The 24078-nt window shown below is 37.9% G+C and overlaps 1 protein-coding gene across 3 annotated transcripts in view; it reads left to right on the top strand.

The window, feature by feature from the left end:
• PPTC7 (protein phosphatase targeting COQ7) overlaps positions 1–24078 on the top strand; it is a 40333-nt gene that overhangs the window by 6105 nt on the left and 10150 nt on the right. For all 3 annotated transcript variants that reach the window (XR_005831749.1, XM_040619936.1, XM_040619935.1), the window contains exons 2-3: positions 16799–16978; positions 22826–23024. Coding sequence is in view for 2 of the 3 variants with exons in the window: in XM_040619936.1 (XP_040475870.1) it covers positions 16799–16978; positions 22826–23024 (379 nt within the window). In the remaining variant the exon portion in view is untranslated. The remainder of the gene's footprint in view (positions 1–16798; positions 16979–22825; positions 23025–24078) is intronic.

A 24078-nucleotide genomic window follows, 5' to 3' on the forward strand; every position in this document is an offset into this window, starting at 1 on the left:
GTGACACATCCATGTACAGGCTTTTGTGTGAACATATATTTTTCATTCCCTTGGGTATATATCTAAAAATGGAATTGTTGGGTTTTATTATAACTATAACTTTATGAGGAATAGTTTTTTATATAATTATTTTTATATACTTATAATTATTTTATCCAAGTAAAAATATTTTTTAAAAGGCAACAATCAAATGTAAGTTCTAAGATTAATCAGTACTTTATTTATTTTTACTTTTTAAAGATTTTATTTATTTGTCAGAAAACAAGAGAGCGAGCAAGCGAGCACAAGCAAGGGGAGCGGTGGGCAGAGTGAGAAGCAGGCTCCCTGCTGAGCAAGGAGCCGTGTGCTTGACTTGATCCCAGAACCCTGGGATCATGACCGGAGCCGAAGGCAGATGCTTAACTGACTGAGCCATCCAGGTCCCTAGTCAGTACTTTAACTATGCCTGATTTCATAATCTACATGCTTTCAAGAGAAAATTGTGGAATATTAAGGAAATGGAGAGTTGTGGGTTCAGTAAAAGAGCTTTCTAGGACTCATAGAAACAGCCAGGCTTAAGAAGCCGCTGACCAAAAAAAAAAGAATGAGAAAAAAGCCACAGATTTGACTAGTTGCTGTCTGACTTTTCTGAGTGTTCTGTCTTGTGTAATAAATAAGATTACAAGGTTGATGGATAGAGGAATTTTGTCGTTTTTTAAACTCTTGCTCCCTGATATTTTTCTCATTTTGCTCTACAGATATATTGTACTTTTCATAAGGTTCTTATAAGGCACATTATTTTTAAGTCATTTCCTCATTTGTTATACTGTCAGAACTACTTTTCCTTTGTTCAGTCTTTAGAGATTCACAAGCTTAGATTTAAACTTTCCTAACTTTCACCTTCTCTCAATGTGTTAATCTTTTTAAAGGATTTTGGATGAATCTTTTTTATAGAGCAAGTAACTGAATTTTGAAAGCTTGACTGTTTATACTTTTTCAAAAATACATCTTTGTTAAAAGGTTTTAAATTGTAGCAGAAGGTAAGATGCATGTGTTAGTTGGTTGTGGTGGGGTTTTTTGGGGGGGAAGGGGCTGGATCAGAGGAGACTGTTCCCTGAACTTTAGCACTGCTTTATGAAACTGGGCAACTTGAATAGTTGCAACAGTATCCAAATGGAGTTTGTACTCATGTGTGACTCAAGAAGCACTATACCCAGGCCACAGTATTTGACTTACAGCCATGTCCTTTGAGTAAACGCTTATGTCAAGTTCAAGCTAAGTGTCAAATGCATTTTATGTAGATTCCCCATGCCTTTTAGAGAGGGCTTACTTGAGCCTTTAGGTTCAGAATTTCCAGGAAGATACTTTAGAAAAGTAAGTTAACAGTTATTTCCTTCCTGAAGAAATTTGACTTTTCAAACAAGAAGTTCTAGTTAGTTGAAAACAGTGTGCCTTGTGAGTTTGCCTTTCAAAATTAGTTTTAACTTTTGGTCTCATTTTAAGAAGTGGTGGCCTGGATCCTAATTTTTGTCAGTACTAATAAAATTTAGTGATCTGTCTTGTTTGGGAGTTGTCAGATATTTTAAATATATAATAGTTTATCTCCTTGGGAGCTAAAATCATTTGTTTCCTATTATTAAACAATACACACAATTTATAGAATTGCATCATAAATCAAGACTTTTTGCAAAAGCTGACTCACTGCAGAGAGCATTGGGCTGTAACACATACTTAATCATTTAAACTTGATTTGGCAAGTAGCATAGCTCTTTCAGTTTAAAATTTTGAGGAAAAAAAGATGCTCAGTTCTTTTGAATAAGATCCCAAATAAGATTTTGGGTGAATTAAGGGGTAGGGGTACAAAGCTTTTCCTTGAAGAGTCAAAGTACTTCACTCTATTTTTCCTAAGCATTTATTCAGTATCTTTATCTTGACACAAAATATGATTCATCTTATTAGTGCTTTATATATAGTGATTTAGATGTAACAGTGTGTTTTACGTTAATCTTTCAACTATGAATAGCCGCTCTCATCTCCACTTAATCTGCATCTGTTTCCTTATCTATAAAGTTGACTCATCAATAAGGTCAACAGTACAGCTAGCATCAGAGCTGGGACTTGGACCTAAGTTTCCTGCTTCTGTGTCTAATGCTTTTAAATAAATGCTTTTGTTTCGTGCTTATAAAAATAACACATGTTCAGAAAAGCACAATATAAAACACCTGTAACTCATAACTGAGCTATAGTCAGTGTGGTTTCCTCCAGCTTTTGTGTATATACAATTGTATGTATACATACTATTAAGTAAAATTGAGTTAATATATATATATTCTCCTTTGTAATGTTATTTTTATGTGATGTGAACTGCGTGTATTTCCATGCGTAACTGCATCATATTTTTCTGCACATATAGCCCATAATTTAATAACCAGTCCTCTATTTTTAGTTAGATTATTTCCAGTTTTCTTTTTTTTTAAGATTTTAGTTTAAGTCTTACTTATTTATATCTACACCCAACATGGAGCTCACACTCACAACCCCAAGATCAAGAATCTCATGCTTTACTGGCTGAGCCAGCCAGGTGCCCCAATTTCCAGTTTTCTGTTTTGAGTAACTATTAGAGTGAATGAGTATCTCTGCATCTGAACAGTTCCTTAGAATAAATTCCTTGAAGAGTTCTTGAGTGAAAGGCTATGAACATTTGCAAGGCCTCTGATATGAATATTAGCATGGGTGCCTCCAGAAAGGTTATGCTAATTTATATGTATCCAATTGTTATGAAATTACTCTCATCAATAAGCTTATTGTTATCTTGAGTCTGTCACATTTAATAATTTATAAATTTACTAGGTTCTTAAATAGTTATTTTTGTGGTGAATAAGTTTGGTGAATAGTTCTAGAATTGATTTGATTGTTGGTATGAATCCCACGGACTACAAAATGACTGCAAAAACTTTGCCAGAGACTACAAAAGTGACTTACTACAAAGAGTGCTTTCTCATGAAAGACCCAGTATTATTTTGACTCAGGCCAATTCCAACACATTTTTGTACCGATTTTTCTTTTACTCATTAACAGACTATTTTGAAAAGAAAGGGAATTTCTTTGTGTGTGTGTATGTATGCTGCTTTGACTGTACATTTTGATCTTTCAAGAATGCTATCATCCAGGAAGTTTTTTTGACTTATCAGAATTAGTCTATGCTGTCATTTGATGTAGATGAAAAAGATTAGCTGTGCTCAATGAAACAAAAAGTGCTTCTGTTTTCACATCAATGTTTGGATAGCAGTTTGGGATAAGAAAATAGATGTGAGCTATTTGCATAAGAGCTAGAAAACTGTTCATGGCCTCTAAGTTAACCACTAATTGGTAATATGGTCATCAATGTTTCTATGAAATGAAGTGTAAACAAGGATGTCTTATGCATACATTTTTAAAAAAGATTTCATTTATTTGACAGAGCACAAGCAGGGAGAGTGGCAGGCAGAGGAAGAGGGGAGCCTGATGTGGAGCTTGATCCCAGGACCCTGGAGGTCCCTGGGATCATGACCTGAGCTGAAGGCAGATGCTTAACCGACTAAGCCACCCCGGAGCCCCTGCATACATTGTTTTTAAGAATTCACTTCTCTTGGTTCTTGAGCAGCAACTTGGATCTTATCATTGCTTTTCTTGTTCATATACGATAAATTCACTGAACAGTCAATGGTCTTTGGATAACAAAGTGTGTTTTGTGAATATGTTCCGCATACACATATTTATTTACAGATCATCTGAATTCAGTGAATTAATACTAATCCATAACTATCATTTATTCTTTTATCAGAATTTCAAATTGAAAAATGGCTGGACTTTGTGTTAGTTAGGCTTAGTTTAATTAGACTTTTGTTAGTTGGGCTTAAAGAAGAAGCATATTCTCCAACATTTTAGGTGGTTAAAACCAAAGTAAAAGGACATGGGGCAGTTATTTTTACTCTCTGAATCATTATTGAAACTTCTCTGAAAACATACATGAAAACATGTAATAAGGAGAAAGGAAAATTTGGGAAGGCTAAAATGGAGCCTTTGCTTCAACTAGTTCATGTAATAATTGTAATGTTGTATGTGAAAAATAAAGTATAGCTGTATATTAAGCTTTATTTTATAGTTTCTAAAACAGGTTCCCTTTTCTTGTAAGACTTAGAATCCCAGAATCTTAGATCTTAGAAAAAGGAACTCTTGAGAGAATTTGTCCTCCTGACCCTTATTTCACAGATGAGAAAACTAAAGCTAAGAGAAGTGATTTGGCCAGTGTCCTACAACCAGTTAGTGGCAAAGTAAGCTGGGAGTGGTGTTATCCCCTGACTTCTTTTCAGGGTTCTTTCCATCAAACTTTCTTACAACGGTCTGTGAGAGGAGCATCTTGTAGCTAGCGTCACAACATCTTGTGCAACTCTAGGATGAAATCTTGGGTTCATTCTCTTTTTGGAATTCTCAGATGAAAGTTTGTACACCAGAGTGTTGGTATTCTAACTTTTCAGTACAGTCAACTGAATTCATTGTTTACTGGTTGTTTCCCAATCCCCGACAGGTGCTGTGAAGAAGACAAAGAACAAGAGAGACTTCAGCTCTGAAGTCTGGCAGGGAGGGCCACAGGAACAGTATAAAGAATACACACAAATGAGGTGTTGTGGAATCAAGCAGTCAGGTCTTGATAGATGAGTTTTTCAGTAATTGAGGCAAGTGAGAAGAATGGTAAATCTCTCCAGATTGTGGGATCAGCAGACACAGAAGATTCTTCAAACTATGGCAGTTTTGTGGCAAGAGAGTAGTTTGGGCTGGCCGAGCGGGGTTGGGAGGGTGGTTGAGAATTGTTAGGAAACAGGTTGAAACCAAACTGTTGAAGGTCACAATGGTCATGTAAATAACTGGGTTTCATTTTTTGCTTTTTTTGTTAGGAAGCTATAGAAGATGTTTCTTGCCTTTGTTTTGCGTTTGGTTTGGTGGTTTTTGAAGAGGCACCACATTCAAATGGTATAAAATTCAAAAGGTGTTCTAAGTTTAAAAGGGTGCTGAGTGAAAAGTCTCTTTCACTCTAGTCCTCTAGCTGCAAAGTTCCTCTCCCAGAATGAACTAATGTTATCAGTTTCTTGTGTATCCTTCCAGAGGATTTTTTTTTAAGATTGTGTTTATTTATTTGACAGAGCACAGGCAGGGGGAGCAGCAGGCAGAGGGAGAAAGAGAAGCAGGCTCCCTGCTGAGCAGAGAGCCTGATATGGGGCTTGATCCCAGGACCCCAGGGTCATGACTTCAGCTGAAGGCAGACATTTAACCAACTGAGACGCTCACATGCCCCCCCAGACAATGTTTTTACATATACAAGTAGAAAGTTGTATATACGTGGAAGATATTTGACCAGAAGAGTAACATGGACATAGCAATCTTAGAAAAAGCAAAAAAGAAAGAAAAGAAAATGATACAGAGTGTAATGGGAAGATAGGAAAGCAAAAGACCAGTTAAGAAGCTTCTGAAATAGTCTGAGCTAGAAAAGGCTTTAACTAGGGCAGTTCAAAGTAGTCAGGCTTCAGAAACATTGCAGACATAGAATCAATAGGACGTAGTGATAATTGGACGAAGAGGATGAAGGAGAAAAGAGATATTGAAGTTGATGTTGAGGTTTTGCATCTGGAAGCCTCCTAAAGTTTCTGGCCTGCAAGTGTGGGTTGGTTGGGCTGCCATTAATCAAGTTAGGATATACAAGAGAAGGATCACATTTGGGAATGGAAAACAGGATTTCTTGGTGGGAGAGGCGCTTCAGAGGTGGAATCATCTGGCTCCTGAAATAGTGAGTGCTTCAGTCCAGTTGGCCTTTACTGAGTTCTGAGTGTTCCAGCAGTGATTCTCCTTAGAATCACCTGTGCAGTTTGGTTTTCATACTTTACTTAGGAGGCCCAGGCCCACCCTGGACAAACTGACTCAGGAGGTGGGGCTTGGGTAATCTCAATGTGCAGCAAGAATTGAGAACTTTTGTGCCAGGTACTAGGCCAGCACCCAGAGATGAAAGAGATGGTTGGTTAGCAATGTGAAAGAGACTCGGCCCTGAAGGGGAGTCACAGTATAGAGAGGAAGAAAGGAGATGGGAAAGTTGTGATAGAGGTGCTGCAATTATTATAATTACCTAAGGAAATGGTTTAGGCCAATTTATGTATCACTAGTGTTATAAGATTTTCCATTTAAAATAAGGAATATCTAAGTCTGAACCCTGGCACATAGTAGGCAGCAGGCACTTAAGAGATATTTGTTAAATAAGGTTATTTCAGAGTCACTTCTGGAAAAAGAGAACTGATTTCTTCAAAGTGTAGGTGGATCTATTTTTCCTTATGTATTTTTTAGAGATATAAGTTTGTTTCTTAGTTACTGTTAAATGTTTAATGAGATATTGAATGGTAGTGGATGTGTGATGGGAAAAGCTGAATGGATCAACTCATCTCTTATACATTATTTGTGAGTAGGAATTGTCTTTTGGTTGTGACCACAGAACAGTGTTTGTAGACTACAAACACTAATCAAAGATTGTTTTTTCTGGTTGCTACAGACTAGACTGTTCTATATGCTGTTATTTAGTCTTTCTTAAAGAGAGGCATAACTGTTTTATTGCATGTTGACTGGGAGCTGAGCATTGTGGCAAGTACTCTTTAACACATTATCCCCGTTCTCACATCAGCCCTGTGATATCCATTATTATACCCATTTACAGGTGAAAATACTAAGGCTCAGAGAGCTACCCAAGGGCACTCTTGCTACACTTAACTCTAGTCCTGGACCTGCAGTTTGAACCCAGATCTGACTCCAAAGCCTATGCTCTTGGCTAGTGTGTACACACTGCTTTTCAAGTCAAATGATCTTTTAAAACTTTGTTTTTACTGAAGTGATCTTTGCTGAGTCTGAATAGTACTTTGATATTAGCTATTCATAGGCTAACAGTTGAGCAAAGCCCCTTCATTAAAGCAAATAAAGGCCTCAGTTGAACTAGTTCGGTGGGCCACAGGGACTTGGGTGGCTTCAGGCCAGCCCTTTCCTTCTGGGGCCGCCTTTATGCTGCAGTGCATTGTTTGGGCTGATTGCTGGTCAGAGGTTCCTGGCAGGAATGTAATAGACATTTATTTACCTGGAGGTCAGGTTTCTCTGCTGTTAGAGCTCTAAGCTTACCTTTATTACTGCGCTTTATCCATATTAGTCAGAATCTTAAGGAAATGCCCAAATTGCTTTGCTCTATCCTCAACCTCCTCCCTATGACTCACATTCTCATCCTTCAAGGCTCGTATCAGGCACTTCTTTTCTCCATGAATACTTTTCCTGATTCCTTTAGCTAGATGTAATCTGATCTTCTTGCTTTAGTTTTTATTGGTGCATATTTATTTTGTTAGAGCCATTTATCATAAACCTCTCCAAACCCCTCTCCCCTGCCATAGTCACTACTACTTGATTTTAAGCTTCGTGGGCAGGAAATCTTTTATTATATGTAAATCCCTTTAGCTGCTTTTCACTACAGTGTCATGTATATAGAAAAGGTTCAATAAACTGTATTGAATAACTTTAATATTGAGTGTAAGTGTAAAATATAGCTCTGACTGGATTTATATAGTTTTTGTAATCCCTCCCATAATATATATACTCATTATTGGAAAATGTGGAAAATTAAAAGTAGAAAAAACAATTACTGGTCCTACCACCCAAAGATCATTACTTAATTAAACAGCATGTAGGAAAAAATATAATTATTGTTTAGAAATTAAGGGACAGTTCTCTACTTGGCAGGCTTATTCAGAGGAATTATGTTCTCAAAAAGAGTGTTTGTGCCAGGGCTACGTAACTCTTGACCTCTCCCAGAGGGTGGTATTTCAGTAAAGGCCAGCTCTTATTTTTATAGAGGGGTGAGAAAACCAAGGAGGTAAATAGTAACCTCTTTGGGGTTAGGTCAAGGATATATAGGTAAATTTGTCATAAATATTAGGTTAACCTTTAAGACCAGAATTCTAGATCTAATCTTATAAATTATAAATAGAAGGAAAAATTCTCCCTTAGCCTAAAGGGCCAGTACAGGTAGGCACACATCAGATAGCTAGACTTTAATTGCTGTTATTTTCTTACTAAAACATTAAGTTGTTGGGTGTTATATAATATTTTCTAATATCTAGAAACTAACAGGAGTCTCAGCTTTAATAGAAGTCCTTAATTCTGTAACACACTAAGGGCCCTGCCCATACTGTCCATAGTTCACAATAAGTGTGAGCCTGTGATTTGCCTGTTACTTTCTTCTGTTCAGAAAGCATTGCTAACAGCATTTAGCATTTGGGGAAGATACTGTTGCAGCTCAGAAAGGAGTGAAGTGACCTTTTCTGTGACTTCACCTTCAACTCTTCAGTTTGTGTGGTGAGAAGGTAGTGATTCCTACCCAAGTCTATAAGATAGCCAAGGTCCCCAGGCCACATTGAGCCAAATGTTCCACATTAAGCGTTTCGTATTTAAACAGAAGAGCTGAAGTTAGAGGAAGAACATTTTGTTTTTAAAAGGTTGGCTTTGGGGACACCTGGGTGGCTCAGTTGGTTAAGTGTCTGACTCTTGGTTTTGGCTCAGGTCAAGACCTTGGGGTCATGAGATTGAGCCCCGCATTGGGCTCCGTGCTTAGCACAGAGTCTGCTTGGGATTCCTTACCCCTTCCCTCTCTTCTCCTTTCCCTGCTCATTCTTGCTCACTCTCTCTCTCTATCTCTCTAAAATAAAATAAAATCTTAAAAAAAGAAAAGTTGACTTTTTTTTTTTAAGATTTTATTTATTTATGTGACAGAGAGACAGCCAGTGAGAGAGGGAACACAAGCAGGGGGAGTGGGAGAGGAAGAAGCAGGCTCCCAGCCGAGGAGCCCGATGTGGGACTCGATGCTGGAACGCCAGGATCACGCCCTGAGCCGAAGGCAGACGCTTAACGACTGCGCTACCCAGGCGCCCCAGAAAAGTTGACTTTGAGTTTCTTTGCCTTCACACTATCATTTCCTTAACCTCTTTTCAGCATTTTTCACAGGTTTTTTAAGGCTAAAGCAATTGCCCAGAATAGTCTGGAGTTACCATCTCTAGATAATGAAGTATTCTGGGCAGTAGGTATATGTGTATGTATGTGTGTACATTTTAATTTGATTAAGTATGAAGTAACTTTGTGTTCACTAAATAGGAAGGAATAGCTATCTTGTTTGGAATTCTAAAACATAAAATAGACCATTTATTCCTGCGTTGGATCCTTATTTGAGTTTTGCTTATAGGTTCCACTTTCGCACATTACGGGGTTGAACCTTTCTTCCTTTGCATTCTTTCAGCTTCGTTGCCTCAGCTTTTGAGTTAGCTGTTCTGCTTAGAGATCTTGAGTTCTTGACGTAGACTTGGTCTCTGGAGAATCAGAAGAAGCAGGTTTCATTGTGATTAATGCAGAGTGGTTGCTTTGGGGAAACTTTTTGCAAAGGGAATATATCACTTGCTTGTTAAAGCAGGAAGAACATCATAATCTATATAATTTCACCTCTAGAGAACTGAAAGGACTGTTAGTCAAAGCAAATTGTACTTTTCTGAATAACTCAACTGTTGAACTTTTTTTCCCAGTAATCCTGCTTTTTGTTCCCTTTGGGATAATTATTTGCAGATACAACATTTCACAGTCCTGAATCACAGGGGAGTGTTCTTAATGCCCAAATAGTTGAGGCTTCAGCAATGTTGATACAAACATGATCTGTTCTATTTGATAGATATTGAATTTATACCCTGATCTCATTTTTCTTTAGTTATAATGCTTCATGTTGTGATGTCTCTAGACAAATAAGGTTGGCTCTGAGAACACTAGATTATAGTATTTGAAGAAGAACCTCTTCATCTGAAAAGAAGCTGGCTGTAGCACTGCAATAAATACCGCCTAGCCAGGGCCTCATTAGATGAATACTTGCTGCAGAAAGTGTAAAACCAAATAGCTTTATCCCTCCTTATTCAACTCTTGTGACCCAGCCAGATTCTTACTCAGTTTCTCTTCTGGAATTTCAGTTCACTATCAAGTACCCATCCTGGTAGATAGGAGATAGGAGATGTTTCACTGATGGAAAAACAATCCCTGTAAAACTGTCTTGCTTCATTAGAGTGTGAGGCTCAATGTAAAATGCCTCAAGATCATCAAAGATGCAAGGAATAAAGCTATTACCTTTGGGTACTATTTAATATTTGAAATTTTGGTAGTCTATTTTTGGATAAAATAAAATTGCCAGGTTTTTTTTTCACTGATACTTATATTAAAATTGAAATTTAGTATTTATACTCTAGGCATCACTATCTTCTGGTAAATGTTTGCTTTGTAACTAATTGCATGTCAGTCTGAAGATGGTTGTAGTAGAAGGGCTTTAGAATGGCAGCCGCATGGCTCATGGTTAATGGAGGAAAATGCTAGAGAGACACAGCTTAGTTCAAAGTCTTTTTCAGGGTGAGCCTTTTGCAGCTACACAGTTAAGGTGACCATAAGTAATTGGAAAGATGGGATTTTTAAGCTTCCACAATTTCAGCTTACCAGATCTTTTTTCCTTCACCTTTTGGCATAGAACAAAGCTATTAAGTAAAATTCTGAGTTTAATGAAAAGCTAAATGATTTTTAAAGTACAGCAAAATTTTGTTTCTGGGTGAGTATAACTAAAGCAAAACCAAAAATGTGTTAATTAGAAAAGTGAAAACTGGTTGTTACTTTAAAATTTTTCTTTTTATAAAAAGATAGATTTAAATGATGGGAAACACACCAGAATTACCCTTTCTCTTTTTCTTTTAACTCTTCACTTTAGAAAAACAGTCTCTGGGAAACTTAACCAAAATATTATGTGAAAAATTGTAATTATATATTTTTTTGATTATCTCCCACTTCACAAAACTGATATTTCCATGCAAATAGTACAACTAAAGGAATTACCTGTACTCTATAGTCTCTTCTCAGCTTTTTGCTTGGCTATTTCAGATATGTAACCATTATCTTAATCTAATAATGGTTTTAACTGGATTTTTGGGTCAAGGGAAACACTTAAGCTAGACATATGCTGACAGTGTTATTAGTGGAGACATAAGATGATTACAATGAATTAAAGGAAATAGCTTCTATATTCAGTGTAAACTCTCTCTTGGCATTCAAAGCCTTCCCAGTTATTAATTCAGCCTACTTTTCAGCTTCACCTTTTTTCACCTCTAAAAAAATTATATCATTCTGCCAAACTGGATACTTCCTTAAACTTAATCAGCTATCATATCTGTGATTGTCATTTGATGCCTAGAGTAAGATGCAATTCACAAATGAGCTATTTGGCCAGGACTTCTCATTCTTAATAAGATCCCCACTTGAATTTATTACGCTCTGTGCTCTCTCTGAGCATGTCATCCACCGCTAATGGTGTCAATTCCCGATCTTTGTTAAAGATCTGGCTCTGATGGCCTTCCCAGCTGCAGACTCATAGTTCCTGACTTCATACAGAACATTTCCCTAAAAATGTCCTCCTGGCACCTAAAACTGCACATACCTCTGAGAAAGAGTTCAATATCTTCTAAAGGCATTTCCACTCCTTTCCCAACTGGGGAATCATCTAATCAGTACTCATTCCTGAAGTCTGGAAATCTTTTGAGATAAAATACATTGATATCAAGTCTAGGTGTCTTTCTGTATTCGTTCCTTTTTATTTCCAGTGATTATTTTACTTTTCTCGTTACCTCTAACCTAAAATCTTGCAGCTGATGCTTGACCTCCAACCTCTTCCCAACCCATTCTCTCCCATCACTATCAGGATTATTTTTCTAAAGTAGAGATTGGAGGGGCGCCTGGGTGGCTCAGTTGGTTGAGTGTCGGACTCTTGATTTCTGCTCAAGTCATGATCTCATGACATGGGGCTCTGCTGGGTGGGGAGTCTGCTTGGGGATTCTGTCCCTCTGCCCCTTGCTCCCCCCCCCCACACGATGTCTCTGTCTCCCTCTAAAATAAATAAATAAATCTTTTTAACAATAAAAAAAATTAAGAAATAGATTGGATTGTATCACTTCCACCCAGAAACCTTGATGACTTTTTGTCTATAGCAGGTGCTGTCCAGTAGAAATATACTGTAAACTACATATGTAATCTTAAATTTTCTGGTAGCCATATTTAAAAGCGTAAAATGAAATAGATTCAGTTAATTTCAATTAATATATGTATTTAACCCACTATATATAAAATATATCAATCTAGTCAGTATAAAACTATCACTAAAATATTTTACCATTTTTTTGTACTACAATTTTGGAATCCAGTGCGTTATTTTACAGTTTTACATATTAACGTACTTTACATAATTACATACAGCACATCTCAATCCAAACTAGCCACATTTCAAACAGTAGCCACATGTGTCTATTGACTCCCATATCAGACAGCACAGGCCTATAGCATAAAGTTTAAAGTTCTTGGATCACAGGGAGCCTGGGTGGCTCAGTTGGTTAAGTGCCTAACTCTTGATTTTGGTTCAGTTCATGATCCCAGGGCCTGGGATTGAGCCCCAGAGTTGGGCTCACGTGCTCAGCGGGGAGTCTGCTTGAGGATTTCCCTCTCCCTCTGCTCCTCCCTCTTTTCATGCTCTCTTTCTCTAAAATAAGTAAATCTTTTTTTTAAAAAAAATTAAGTTCTTAGATAACAGTTCTTGGCCCTCCACAACTTCAGCTCCTCCTGTCCTGCATTTTTCAACTTCTCAGCACTTACCCAAACCCCAGCCACACCTAATTGCCCTCCGTTCTTTTCCTGTTACTACTGTCCCTTGCCTGTGGAAATCTGACTTACCTTCCAGGGCCTAATGTGAATACTGTTTCCTAAGCAGAGGATTGCGCCATTCCCACAGTGCCCCATGAGCATTAACCATTTGCTCTTAACCCCCCTATAGCAGCATTTATGGGAGCTGTTTGTCTAGTTCCTGTGTGAGTGAGTAGTCACTGCACACTAAAAGGTGAGCTGCTCATAGGCAGGATGTGTCTCCCTCAGTTCTCTACTTCCTAGTATTTACTATGGCCTCCATTTGCTCTTAGAGATGTTCTTATTCTTTGCTCTTTCATGTCTTTGGTATATTAAGCAATCTCTCCTTTAACAGTTGTTTTCTTTACCTTTGAAATGTATTCTGAGTGGAATTTCTCTTCATATCTGGATTAATTCCACTGTTTAAAAGGTGTTCTGCCTTTGTGGATGGAAGGTTTTGCTTGTGCATGCGAGGAAATGCTCATTTCCTTGTAGAAATAACTGCCTGATATTAATTAAACTAGGTTTCAAATGTACCTGTGGTAGGTTATTCTGGTTTTAGCCTGATTCTAATCCCAGATATGACTCTTCCTCTTTTATAACTTGTTCTTTGTAAGTAAATTATTTATGTGTACTAAGGCCTTTTTTCCCACAGCTTTATTGAACAATTTGTATGCTTTTTGAATCTCTTTTTTCCCCTAAAGAGATTTCACCAGTGGAGCTTTGCCTGGTATCTTTTTCCCATAGAAAAGCAAACAGGTGCTTGAAAGGTTACACTCTATTCTGGGCGAAATCTGATTAATGTTGAAGGGCTGTGTCAGGTCAGACTCTATAACCTGCTGACAGATTATTTAGTGAGTGCCAGGATCAACTCTCAACGTTATCTCAGATTTTAATGGTTTTCTTGTGAAGGGTATTTGTAGATGAAACCACTTTGTATTTAAAATTAATTGTGGCTCTTAGATCAGAGACTGGTTAAAGAGAAATTCTTTCCTCAAGCAGGCAGTAATTTGAAAAGAATGAATGATTGATTCATCAGATGGAATTGCAAGGATTATAATTGCATTCTATATTTTAACACAAATTGTTGCATTTAAAATAATGATGAGGGCAAGTTGCTTGGCTGGCTCAGTTGGTGGAGCATGTGGCTCTTGGTTGTGAGTTCAAGCCCCACGGTGAGTATAGAAATTACTTAAAAATTAAATCTTCAGGGGCGCCTGGGGGACGCAGTTGTTAAGCATCTGCCTTTGGCTCAGGGCGTGATCCCAGCGTTCTGGGATCAAGCCCCACATCAGGCTTCTCTGCTAGGAGACTGCTTCTTCCTTTCCCACTCCCCCTGTTTGTGTTCCCTCTCTCGCTGGCTGTCTCTCTCTGTCAAATAAATAAATAAATTTTTTTAAAAAAATATTAAATGTTTAAAAAATAAAATAAGTAAAATAATGATGAAATCTTACCCCTAATAAAATTTTTCAAAAGAAGTTCCTATTTAATTATCTTAAATTCTCTTAAGAATTTCCAGATACCCTTGGGGCACTGGGTGGCTCAGATCGTTAAGCGTCCGCCTTCGACTCAGGTCATGGTCTCTGGGTCTTGGGATTGAGCCCCACATCGGTCTCCCAGCTCGGCAGGGAGTCTACTTCTTCCTCTGCCACTACCCCTGCTTGTGCTCTCTCTCTCTCAAATGAATAAATCTTAAAAAAAAGAGAATTTCCATATATCCTCAAAACTGTTTGAGAAACAGAGAAAAGTAATACTTCTTCCTGGTAGAGTAGACCTCAGTCATCCTTTATACTTCTCTCTCCCCACCACTGCTATACCCCTATCCAGTATACTGGTAAATCCTTCTGTTTCACTGGATCTCAAATCCCTGCATTCTGACAGCACTGCCACCATTTCATGACCAAGCTACTAAGATAGACTCCTGACTCATCCCCTTTTCCTGCTCTTGCTTTCCACACAGCCAGCAGAAGAATCTTTTTTCTTTCTTATTAATTATCATTAGTTCTGTTTAAACTTTGTGTAATGGAAAATTTCAAGTATGTATCAAAGCAGAGAGGTGAGAGTACTTCTCATTCTACTTCAATTATCCATTCATGGCCACTCTTGTTTCATCCATTCCTCCATCACTTCTCCCCCCTATTATTTTGAAATAAATCCCAGACATCATATCATTTTTTAAAAAGATTTATTTATTTTAGAGCGAGAGCGCAAGTGCACAGTGGCGGGGGGCGAGGCGGTGGAGTGTTGCAGAGGGAGAGGGAGAAAAATCTTAAGCAGATTCCATGCTGCACACAGAGCTCCACTCAGGGCCCAGTTTCACGACCCTGAGATGATGACCTGAGCTGAAACCAAGAGCGGGGTGCTTAACCGACTGTGCCACCCAGGCGCCACCAGACATCATATCATTTAATCAACTGATTTGGGACTGCCCCATAGTGAAATTTTGCTTACTGGTTGGTCTCAAAAGTTAGGGAAGTTGCTGCCCCAATACTGATGTTGTTTGTCACCTTCTTTATACTCTCTTCCAATTATGTTTCCTCTCATGTTTTTCAGGACATATTGCATTTCTGTTGAGAAATGCCATCACCAGAAAAGTTTCATGTGTTCATTTCATGTTAAGCCAGTTTTTTTCTGGGATGCGTTATATAGGCACTCTCCTACTTTCGTACCAAACAGGTTCTTTAAAATGTGTGAAAAAAGTTTTTAAAAATAAAATGTGTTGTGAAAGTTGAACGTATGAAAAAGGTAAATATGTATGTGGGGAGGATGTCTAATGCTCAGCAAGCCATAAAAATGATAAAATTCCTAAATATTTTTTGTTATGAAATCAATACATGATCATTATAAAATTGATTTCAAACAATACAGAACAGTATGAGGTAAAAAAGCTATAAAATCTCCCCCATTTGTTCACTGGTCACTTGCAGTCTCTTATTTCCAAAACTATTAATACTTCTTATAGATCCTTCCAGAAAGGTTCATATATAGTTACTTAAATCCTTTATAATGTAATACCTGATCTTTTAGTTCCCTCAGTTTGTTTGAATTTAGTAGACAGAAATTGATTTTAATGTTGAACAATTAGCTTAGTGTTTTGCAAGGGGTTGAATAGGCAATAGTATGATGTAGACTTTGATGTCTTATTGACTTTCTTGAACACTGGTTTCCTCTTGATAAAGGAGTCTTGTGCAAACTCTGAACTCAGCAGCAGCTCTAGGAACCCATGAAAATCTCTATACCATTGGTGTCCAATAGAAATAAAATATGAACCACACATGTCATTTTAAATTTCCTAGTATTTGCATTAGTTAAAAATAGAAGTAGTTGAAATTAACTTTAATCTTTAGCATATTATATCCAATATATTTTTTACCAAGTTTTCAAAATCCAGTGTGTGTTTTATACTTTGAGGACTTCTTAATTTGAATCAATACCATTTCAAAGCCTCAGTAGTCACGTTTGGTTGTGGCTATTGTATTAGACAATGCAGGCTTGTACAGAAAGGATAGTGGTTGTCTCTGAGGGAGGAGGAAAGAGGATGAGGTATGTTGTTAATTTTTTTTCTTTATTTCACAGTTACTGACCAAAATTTGAAGTTGAAGTTTGCTGTGGTTGATATTCTGAATGATTGCCAGCTCTGACTCAGTTGTATTATCACTAGTTTCAGCACATTTTTAAAAAATGAATTTTCATTCTTATAAGATAGAACAAAGATGAATAACATAAATACTTCCATACAAAGATGATAATCCTGCTGAAATTGAACTCTTGGCTAGTACGCAATGCCACCCTGTGGTAGCTCACATATTTAGTCATCAATATATGAAAGATCAGATTCTAAGTAGAAAATGTGGATTAAGAGTACTAGTGTATAATGCATTAAATTTGAGTACTTTTCATTCTGAATTTCAGGGTAAATGTATGTACTAGTATGTAGTAAAATTAACTGTTAAGAGGAGACGGGGATAAGAATTTGAGAAGTCAGTAAATACATCCTTTCAATGTAATTTTTGTTCTGTTTTGCTTTTAGGGGTTGCAGATGGGGTAGGAGGATGGAGAGACTATGGAGTTGATCCATCCCAGTTCTCAGGGACTTTAATGCGGACGTGTGAACGGTTAGTAAAAGAAGGACGGTTTGTCCCAAGTAATCCCATTGGAATCCTCACCACAAGCTACTGTGAGTTGCTGCAAAACAAAGTACCTTTGCTTGGTAAGTAGATATACTATGTTTTCCTCTGTAAAGCAGCTCAGGAGATGGTTAATAACAAAACCAAGAAAATCACTTAGCAGCCCAGCTTTTTTTTTGAAGCTCTTTATTAAGCAGAGTTTGATAGAGAAGATATGAGCTCACCAGAATACATACTACTTCTTAGAAAGAATGTAAATAGATATGGCCACTTTGAAAAACCATTTGGATTTATGGAATAAAGTTAAATGTAAACAGATAGTATGCCCTAGCAATTTCACTTCTAAGTCTATACCTTAGGTTAGAGAAACTCTTAAGCATCTGTGTATTAAGAGATAGGTAAAAGAGGGGCGCCTGGGTGGCACAGCGGTTATGCGTCTGCCTTCGGCTCAGGGTGTGATCCCGGTGTTATGGGATCGAGCCCCACATCAGGCTCTTCCGCTATGAGCCTGCTTCTTCCTCTCCCACTCCCCCTGCTTGTATTCCCTCTCTCGCTGGCTGTCTCTATCTCTGTCAAATAAATAAATAAAATCTTAAAGAAAAAAAAAAAAAGAGATAGGTAAAAGAATGTTTATAGTAACATTGCTTATAACAGCAGAAAACCGGGAACAACCTAAAAAGTCCATTTATTGTAGAAAAACGCATTTTGAAAAGGAACAACTTGGGGTGCCTTGTGGCTCAGTCAAGTGTCTGTCTTCTGGTCAGGTCATGATCTCAGGGTCCTGGGATTGAGCCCCCCAAGGCGGGCTCCCTGCTCAGTGTGGAATCTGCTTCTCTTTCTCCCTCTGCTCCTCCCCCCCCCAGCTCGTGTTCTCTCTCTCTCTCTCAAATTTAATACAGAAAGAAAAGGGATAACTTAAAGCTGCATGCAATACTCAGGAACATGTTGTTGAGGGAGAATAGAACATTGCAGAATACCACCTAACAGTCTGATTCCATATTTCAAATTCAAAAACATAAAAAAGTAAAACCATATTGTTCAGAGACTCCAAAATAGGATAAAAGAAGAAAGAAAAGTGAGTGGTTTTATAATTCAGGATAGTGGTTCTCTCCAGGGGAGGAAGAAAGGGAATGGGATCTGGTATGTAAAATTAAGCTGGGAAGTTCAAGTTGCAGATAGACACCCCACACTGCTAGCAGGTAGCTGATTAGTCTGTGAAATAGCGTGGTACAAAATAGATCCCCGTTAATCTTGTATTAGAAAACTTCCAAATATCTAGTGTGTGTTTATGTGGTATGCTCATGGAGCATCTTTTGGCCAAACTTCTACATTTGTTCTGAGCAAGCTCTCAGAGGGTGTTAAGTTTCTGCTAGTTGCCAGCATCTTTCTGGTTACTAGAAGTAGCCTCCCCCCAAGTCACCATCCATATTAAAAATCAGCCTCTGTTCAGTGTTAATGGAGTTCTCCACATTGTACAATTTTGCCTTCAATTTAAATCTTTTATAAGAAGGGGTTCTTTTTGTCACGGTGCCATCTTTTTTGTGCTGTGACTAATCAGCTTGTTTTCCTTCTAACTGAAGAGAAACCTTGTCTTGAGGTTTCAATATACCGCTTTGTCTTAATCCGCTATTTTGGACATGCAATCTGGAGCTTGCCTGGCACAGTGAAACATCCTAGATTCTATTCTAGCACCTCTCTGTCAACTTGTCCTATGACTTTGGGCAAACTACTTGACCTCTGACCCGCCTTTCTTCATTTGTTAAATGGAGAGATCTTTTTTTGTGAAAAGGAACGACTCAAAGCTTCATGTAACACTCAGAAACATGTTGAGGGAAAGAGGACATTGCAGAATACTATCTAATAGTCTGACATCTAACAAAGAGCCTATACATACTGATTCCAGGTCCCAACTCCTGCATGTTCCCTTGAGTCCTCTGCTGACACCCTCCTATCCATTTACTGTGACTTGGAATAAGCACTTGCAAAACACCTATCCTGATTTTGCAATTTGAAGATTCGTTTTTTTGCTGTTTTTCTTCCTTATCCCTCCTACTTTCCTATTTACCCTCATGTAGTTCAGAATCTTAAAATAAATTTAAGGACATATTAGAAGTTTTCTTAACACTGAATGTTATAATCACTTTTTTTCTCCTAAAGGACATGTTGAAATAATCCTTCATTACTATGTTTGACATGTAGACACTTCTCTCACCTAATCTACACACATACCTCTAAGCTCTTTGTAACTAAATGCAAGCATTTCTTGGCAAAGACGGCCTACTCAGTATTACTGAACCTCAGATATAATTGCAAATAATGATAACTTTACAAGACTAGGTAATCCTGGGGCACCTGGTGGCTCAGTCGTTAAGTGTCTGCCTTCAGCTCAGGGCGTGATCCCAGAGTCCTGGGATCGAGCCCCACATCAGGCTCCTCTGCTGGGAGCCTGCTTCTTCCTCTCCCACTCCCCCTGCCTGTGTTCCCTCTCTCGCTGGCTGGCTCTCTCTCTGTCAAAAAAAAAAAAAAAAAAAGATTAGGTAATCCTTTTTTTCTTTTTAATCTTTTTTTTAAGATTTTATTTATTTATTTGACAGAGAGACAGGGAAGAGAGGGAACACAAGCAGGGGGAATGGGAAAGGAAGAAGCAGGCTTCCTGCTGATTAGGGAGCCCAATGCAGGGATCCATCCCAGGACTCTGAGCCGAAGGCAGACATTTAACAACTGAGCCACCCAGGCGCCCCAGTCCTTTTTTTTTTTTAATCCAATTGCTAAAAAGTCTATAACACAATTCCAATATAAAGGTCAACTACGTATTTTTTGAGAATTTCTAGCTGCTTTTAGATCTGGGTTGGCATCACAGGCTAATTGTTAATATACATTTCCTCAGAAATTCTTAAGTGGAGTTAAGTCTTATGGAGCCAATGTATCTTAAGAATTTGAGGTGTAGGGGCGCCTGGGTGGCGCAGTCGTTAAGCGTCTGCCTTCGGCTCAGGGCGTGATCCTAGTGTTCTGGGATCAAGCCCCACATCAGGCTCCTCCGCTAGGAGCCTGCTTCTTCCTCTCCCACACCCCCTGCTTGTGTTCCCTCTCTGGCTCTCTCTGTCAAATAAATAAATAAAATCTTAAAAAAAAAAAAGAATTTGAGGTGTCGATACTAATACAGTTTGTTCTTTCCTTGCTGCACAGAAGGTTTCATAGTAGTTTACAAAATTAGGGGCCAGTGATTAAAAAAAAAAAAATTCCATTTTAGTGTGAGTGGTTTGCTTGGGTGCCTGTCTTGATTTGTCAGTGGTCTGAACATCTGATGCTCTTGTTCTCAGCACTTCTTTTCTTCTTTTCTTGCTTGTTCCTATGTAAGAATAATGAGCTCTTCTCCCAGTATTAGGCTCTTAGGGCCTGAGGCATGTTCACGCATCAGTTATATGAAGAGGCAGAGGAGGAGTATACACTCTAAGCTTACATGATTCTGTGAGGCTGGACTTGCCTTCATTGTGCTGCTTTGCATATTAAAACCGGCATTCTCAGGATTGTTTTGACTCTAACTCAGCGAGGGGGTGATGGTGACAGCCACTGGGGTGGCAAAATGATAGCCTGGGTTTGTCAGTGAGTAATAATGAGTCAACACAAGTCCTTCCTGCCCCAGGATTTTCAAGGCTGTGCTACTCATCTGTCATTTTTCCTCCTCAGATTAATCCCATCAGCTTTCAGAAGATCTTTTGTGTGGGGATTCTATTAATGAAAAATGATTGGAGTTTTTGTGCATTGAGTTAAGAAGGAAGGGTAATTGGTGATCTTAACTCTAACATAAGCTAAGCAGTAGGTTATCTGGCAGCACTGTCAGTTAGTTACAGTACTGTGTTTTTCTCTGATGTTTGGTGGGTAGAGACTAGATAGCTTAGCATTAGGGTGTCAGGTTAGATAACAAAGAAATGGAATTTCTGAACATTATGAGATAAATGCTTAAATTTAAGTGTTTTTATATTTAGTTATACATTTTCATCATACATCCTTCATCAAGGAAAAATAACAGAAATTAAATGATCCATAATCCCACCAAGAAAACTATTAATATTTTAGTGATTATGCTCCCTGATTTTTCTTTTGTGTATGTTTGTGCACAGAAAAATGGTAATAGGAATTGTGAATATACTGTGTGCTTACAGCAGCCCCATGAGGTAGGTTCTTTTGCTTTTATTTCCTGTTTTGTTAGGAAAAAACTGTGGCCTAGAGAGAATAAGTGACTTGCCCACAGTCATACAGCTAGATAACAATGGAGCCGTGGGACTTAACACAGCTGGTTCCACAGCCTGCTTCTTTTATTTTGCTTTTAACAGTCATCTTAACAGTTTAGCTTTTGCCTACTGTTGGTTTATTTTTTTTAATTACATTAAATTTTACTTTTTTTGATATACAATATAAGTTTGATAACACTTTTTATTTAAGGAAACTTTAATATTAGCTTGAAATTACTTGTTTCACTTATCTTTCATTTTCAAATGGAATTTGAAACAATTTTAGTGGCTTCCAAATAGTTTAACACTTATTATGTGTTATAAGTGTTTGGTATGATTTAACTGATTTTATCCCAACAACACTAAGAGGTAGTTATGGTCTCTCCCTATTTTGTAAATGAGGAAAGAGGGTAAGTAATTTGCCCTGGGTCACAGAGCTAGTAAGTAACATAGCCAGCATTCAGATGCAGGCAGGCTGACTCCACAGTCTGTACTCCTAAGTATTATGTGACAGTGGGTAGCCTTCTACTGTATGGATATACTGTAATTTATTTCACCAATCCCTTAATTTTAGACGTTGAGGTTGTTTCCAGTTCTTCTTGATCTTAAGCAGTGATTTTGTACTTGTTTTGTTTACATCTCTAGTTGTTTCTTAGGAATGGCTAAATCAAAGGATATGCACATTTTTCAAGGTTATGCTGCCCTTTAGAAAGGTGGAGTAGCTTTACTCTCTTGCCATCAGGGAGTAAGAGTGACCATGTTCCCTGCACTCTTGCCATTACCATGCAGTATCTTTCTTTTTTTTTTTTTTTTTTTTAACTCTTGTTAAACTAATAGGCAAATGGCTACTAGTGTGATGATGATTTTTTCATATATTTACAGACCATTTACATTTACTTCTTGGTGAACTGTTTATTTTTCTATTTTGCCTTTTTTTTTTTTTTTCTGTAGGTATAGGTTTAAATTTTAGTACTTGAAAGCAGTCTTACTGGTTGTACATCAGCTTTTCAATCTGGGGAAAGTCATGTGAGCTGTGGGCTGCAAAGGTACACAGAAGCTTTTTGCGCTCTGCTTGGAATGTGGTCTCTTTCCTCTGAACATTAGTAGTCTCTGTAAAGTGAACAGGATGATTCCACAGGCTACCTGGAAAAATTGGTCTTGTCAGTTCATAGTGAGTCACTTCAGTGAAGGTTCTTCATGACCTCAACAGATGGAAATCTGGTTAAAAATTGTAGTTATGTGCCCTGTCTTAAATTTTAGTGAATTTCATGGAGAAGGCTTCCTGCCAATGACTAATGAGAAATGTCAGGAAAATATAACATTCTTATTCTGGCATTTAAGTATTAAAACTTAGTATCTCAACAACATGCTTTTGAGCATTTGGCATGGATTATAGTACTACTGAAATGAAATAGTGTGATTAAGTACCAGCCATTTTTGTTGTTTCTTATCTCTGCAAATGGGAGAATTCAGATTTCAGGGGCCTGCTTACTGTATATAATATAAATCCCTTTTTCTTTCCCCATCATGTTGACCCTGATCAGGTTATTGTTGCTATTTGTTGGAGCTAGGAGCACGACTAAGATAGGCAAAGGAGGTTCCAATGTGGTATGTTGCTTTTTGGGGTGATGGGATTAAAATACGGATGCAAAGATAGCCCAGGAAGAGAAAATAAATGGAGATCATTTTTGTTTCTAGGTAGCAGTACTGCCTGCATCGTGGTGCTGGACAGAACTAGCCACCGCTTACACACAGCAAACCTGGGTGATTCGGGCTTTCTAGTTGTCAGGGGTGGGGAAGTTGTGCACCGATCAGATGAGCAGCAGCATTACTTCAACACTCCATTCCAGCTCTCAATTGCACCACCTGAAGCCGAAGGAGTCGTCCTGAGTGACAGGTAATCTCTCCCTTTGGTCATTAAGAGTGAGCAGGGCATGGCTGCTCCTCCTCCTGTCCTCCTTAACTACAATGGAGATAGGCATTTTCAGTTGTCACGTGCGATAAGAAGGTACAACGAGAATATTCTCATCAAAGGGACCTTTTAGTTTGACTTCAAAAGATATTTTGCTGGCTACTGCAGCCAAGTTGAATTCAAATAAAAACCCAATAATTTGACAAGACTGAAAATACTCTTCAAGCTTATAGAATATCAGTTTTTCATACCGAGACCGACATGGTACATACGGTTATATTTGTTAAATTGTGCTGGAGAAATGAGTCATTGTCCATGCCACTGCCTGTACAAGATTTTGCATATGTTGTTAGGGAAGAGTTCAAACAGACATCTGCTTTATTTATCAGAATAACTTCCTGATTCTCAGGGCCTTCTATTATTTGCATCAAATAGAACTTTTAAATTGTCAAGATCTTTCCAAGACAATAACTACTTTTTTGAATCAACTTTTACAGTTTATCTTTTCTAAGATGAGAATACAGAGTGAGGCTATGACAGTCTCAGATTCTTCTGCCTTTAACAACTTTATAGGACCTGGCACAGACTTTGCTGGTGATTCATAAATGTTGTTAAATGGGTAATGAACCTTTTGTAAAAATAGAAATAGTCTTGCAAGTGTCTATTATCTCTACTTAATAGTTCTGATTAAGCCAGATCTTGAGTACAAACTAAGATAAAATGATTATTGCTGCCATTTTAAAAACTGAAGTAAGTATATTATATAATTAGGTATTGAGGATTGTCCATCTGAAGTCTATTGCTGACTCTTAGAGGGGAAAGCATTTTTTACTGTCAGATTAAGGTACGTTACCATAATTGGAACAATATTTCATTATACGCCCTTCTTCAGTTGGCTGTAATATGTATATTCCTATTAGCCATATTGGAGTGGGGAGAAAGCAGAACCCCAACGGCTTGGTAGATACCAAGCTCAGCTAACAGTTACAGAGAGCAGTGTTTTAATTTTCCTTTATTTGGTTCTTGTTTTGGCTTCTGA

This window comes from Ursus maritimus, unplaced genomic scaffold (assembly GCF_017311325.1).
Source record: "Ursus maritimus isolate PB19 unplaced genomic scaffold, ASM1731132v1 scaffold_33, whole genome shotgun sequence".
NCBI lineage: Eukaryota > Metazoa > Chordata > Mammalia > Carnivora > Ursidae > Ursus > Ursus maritimus.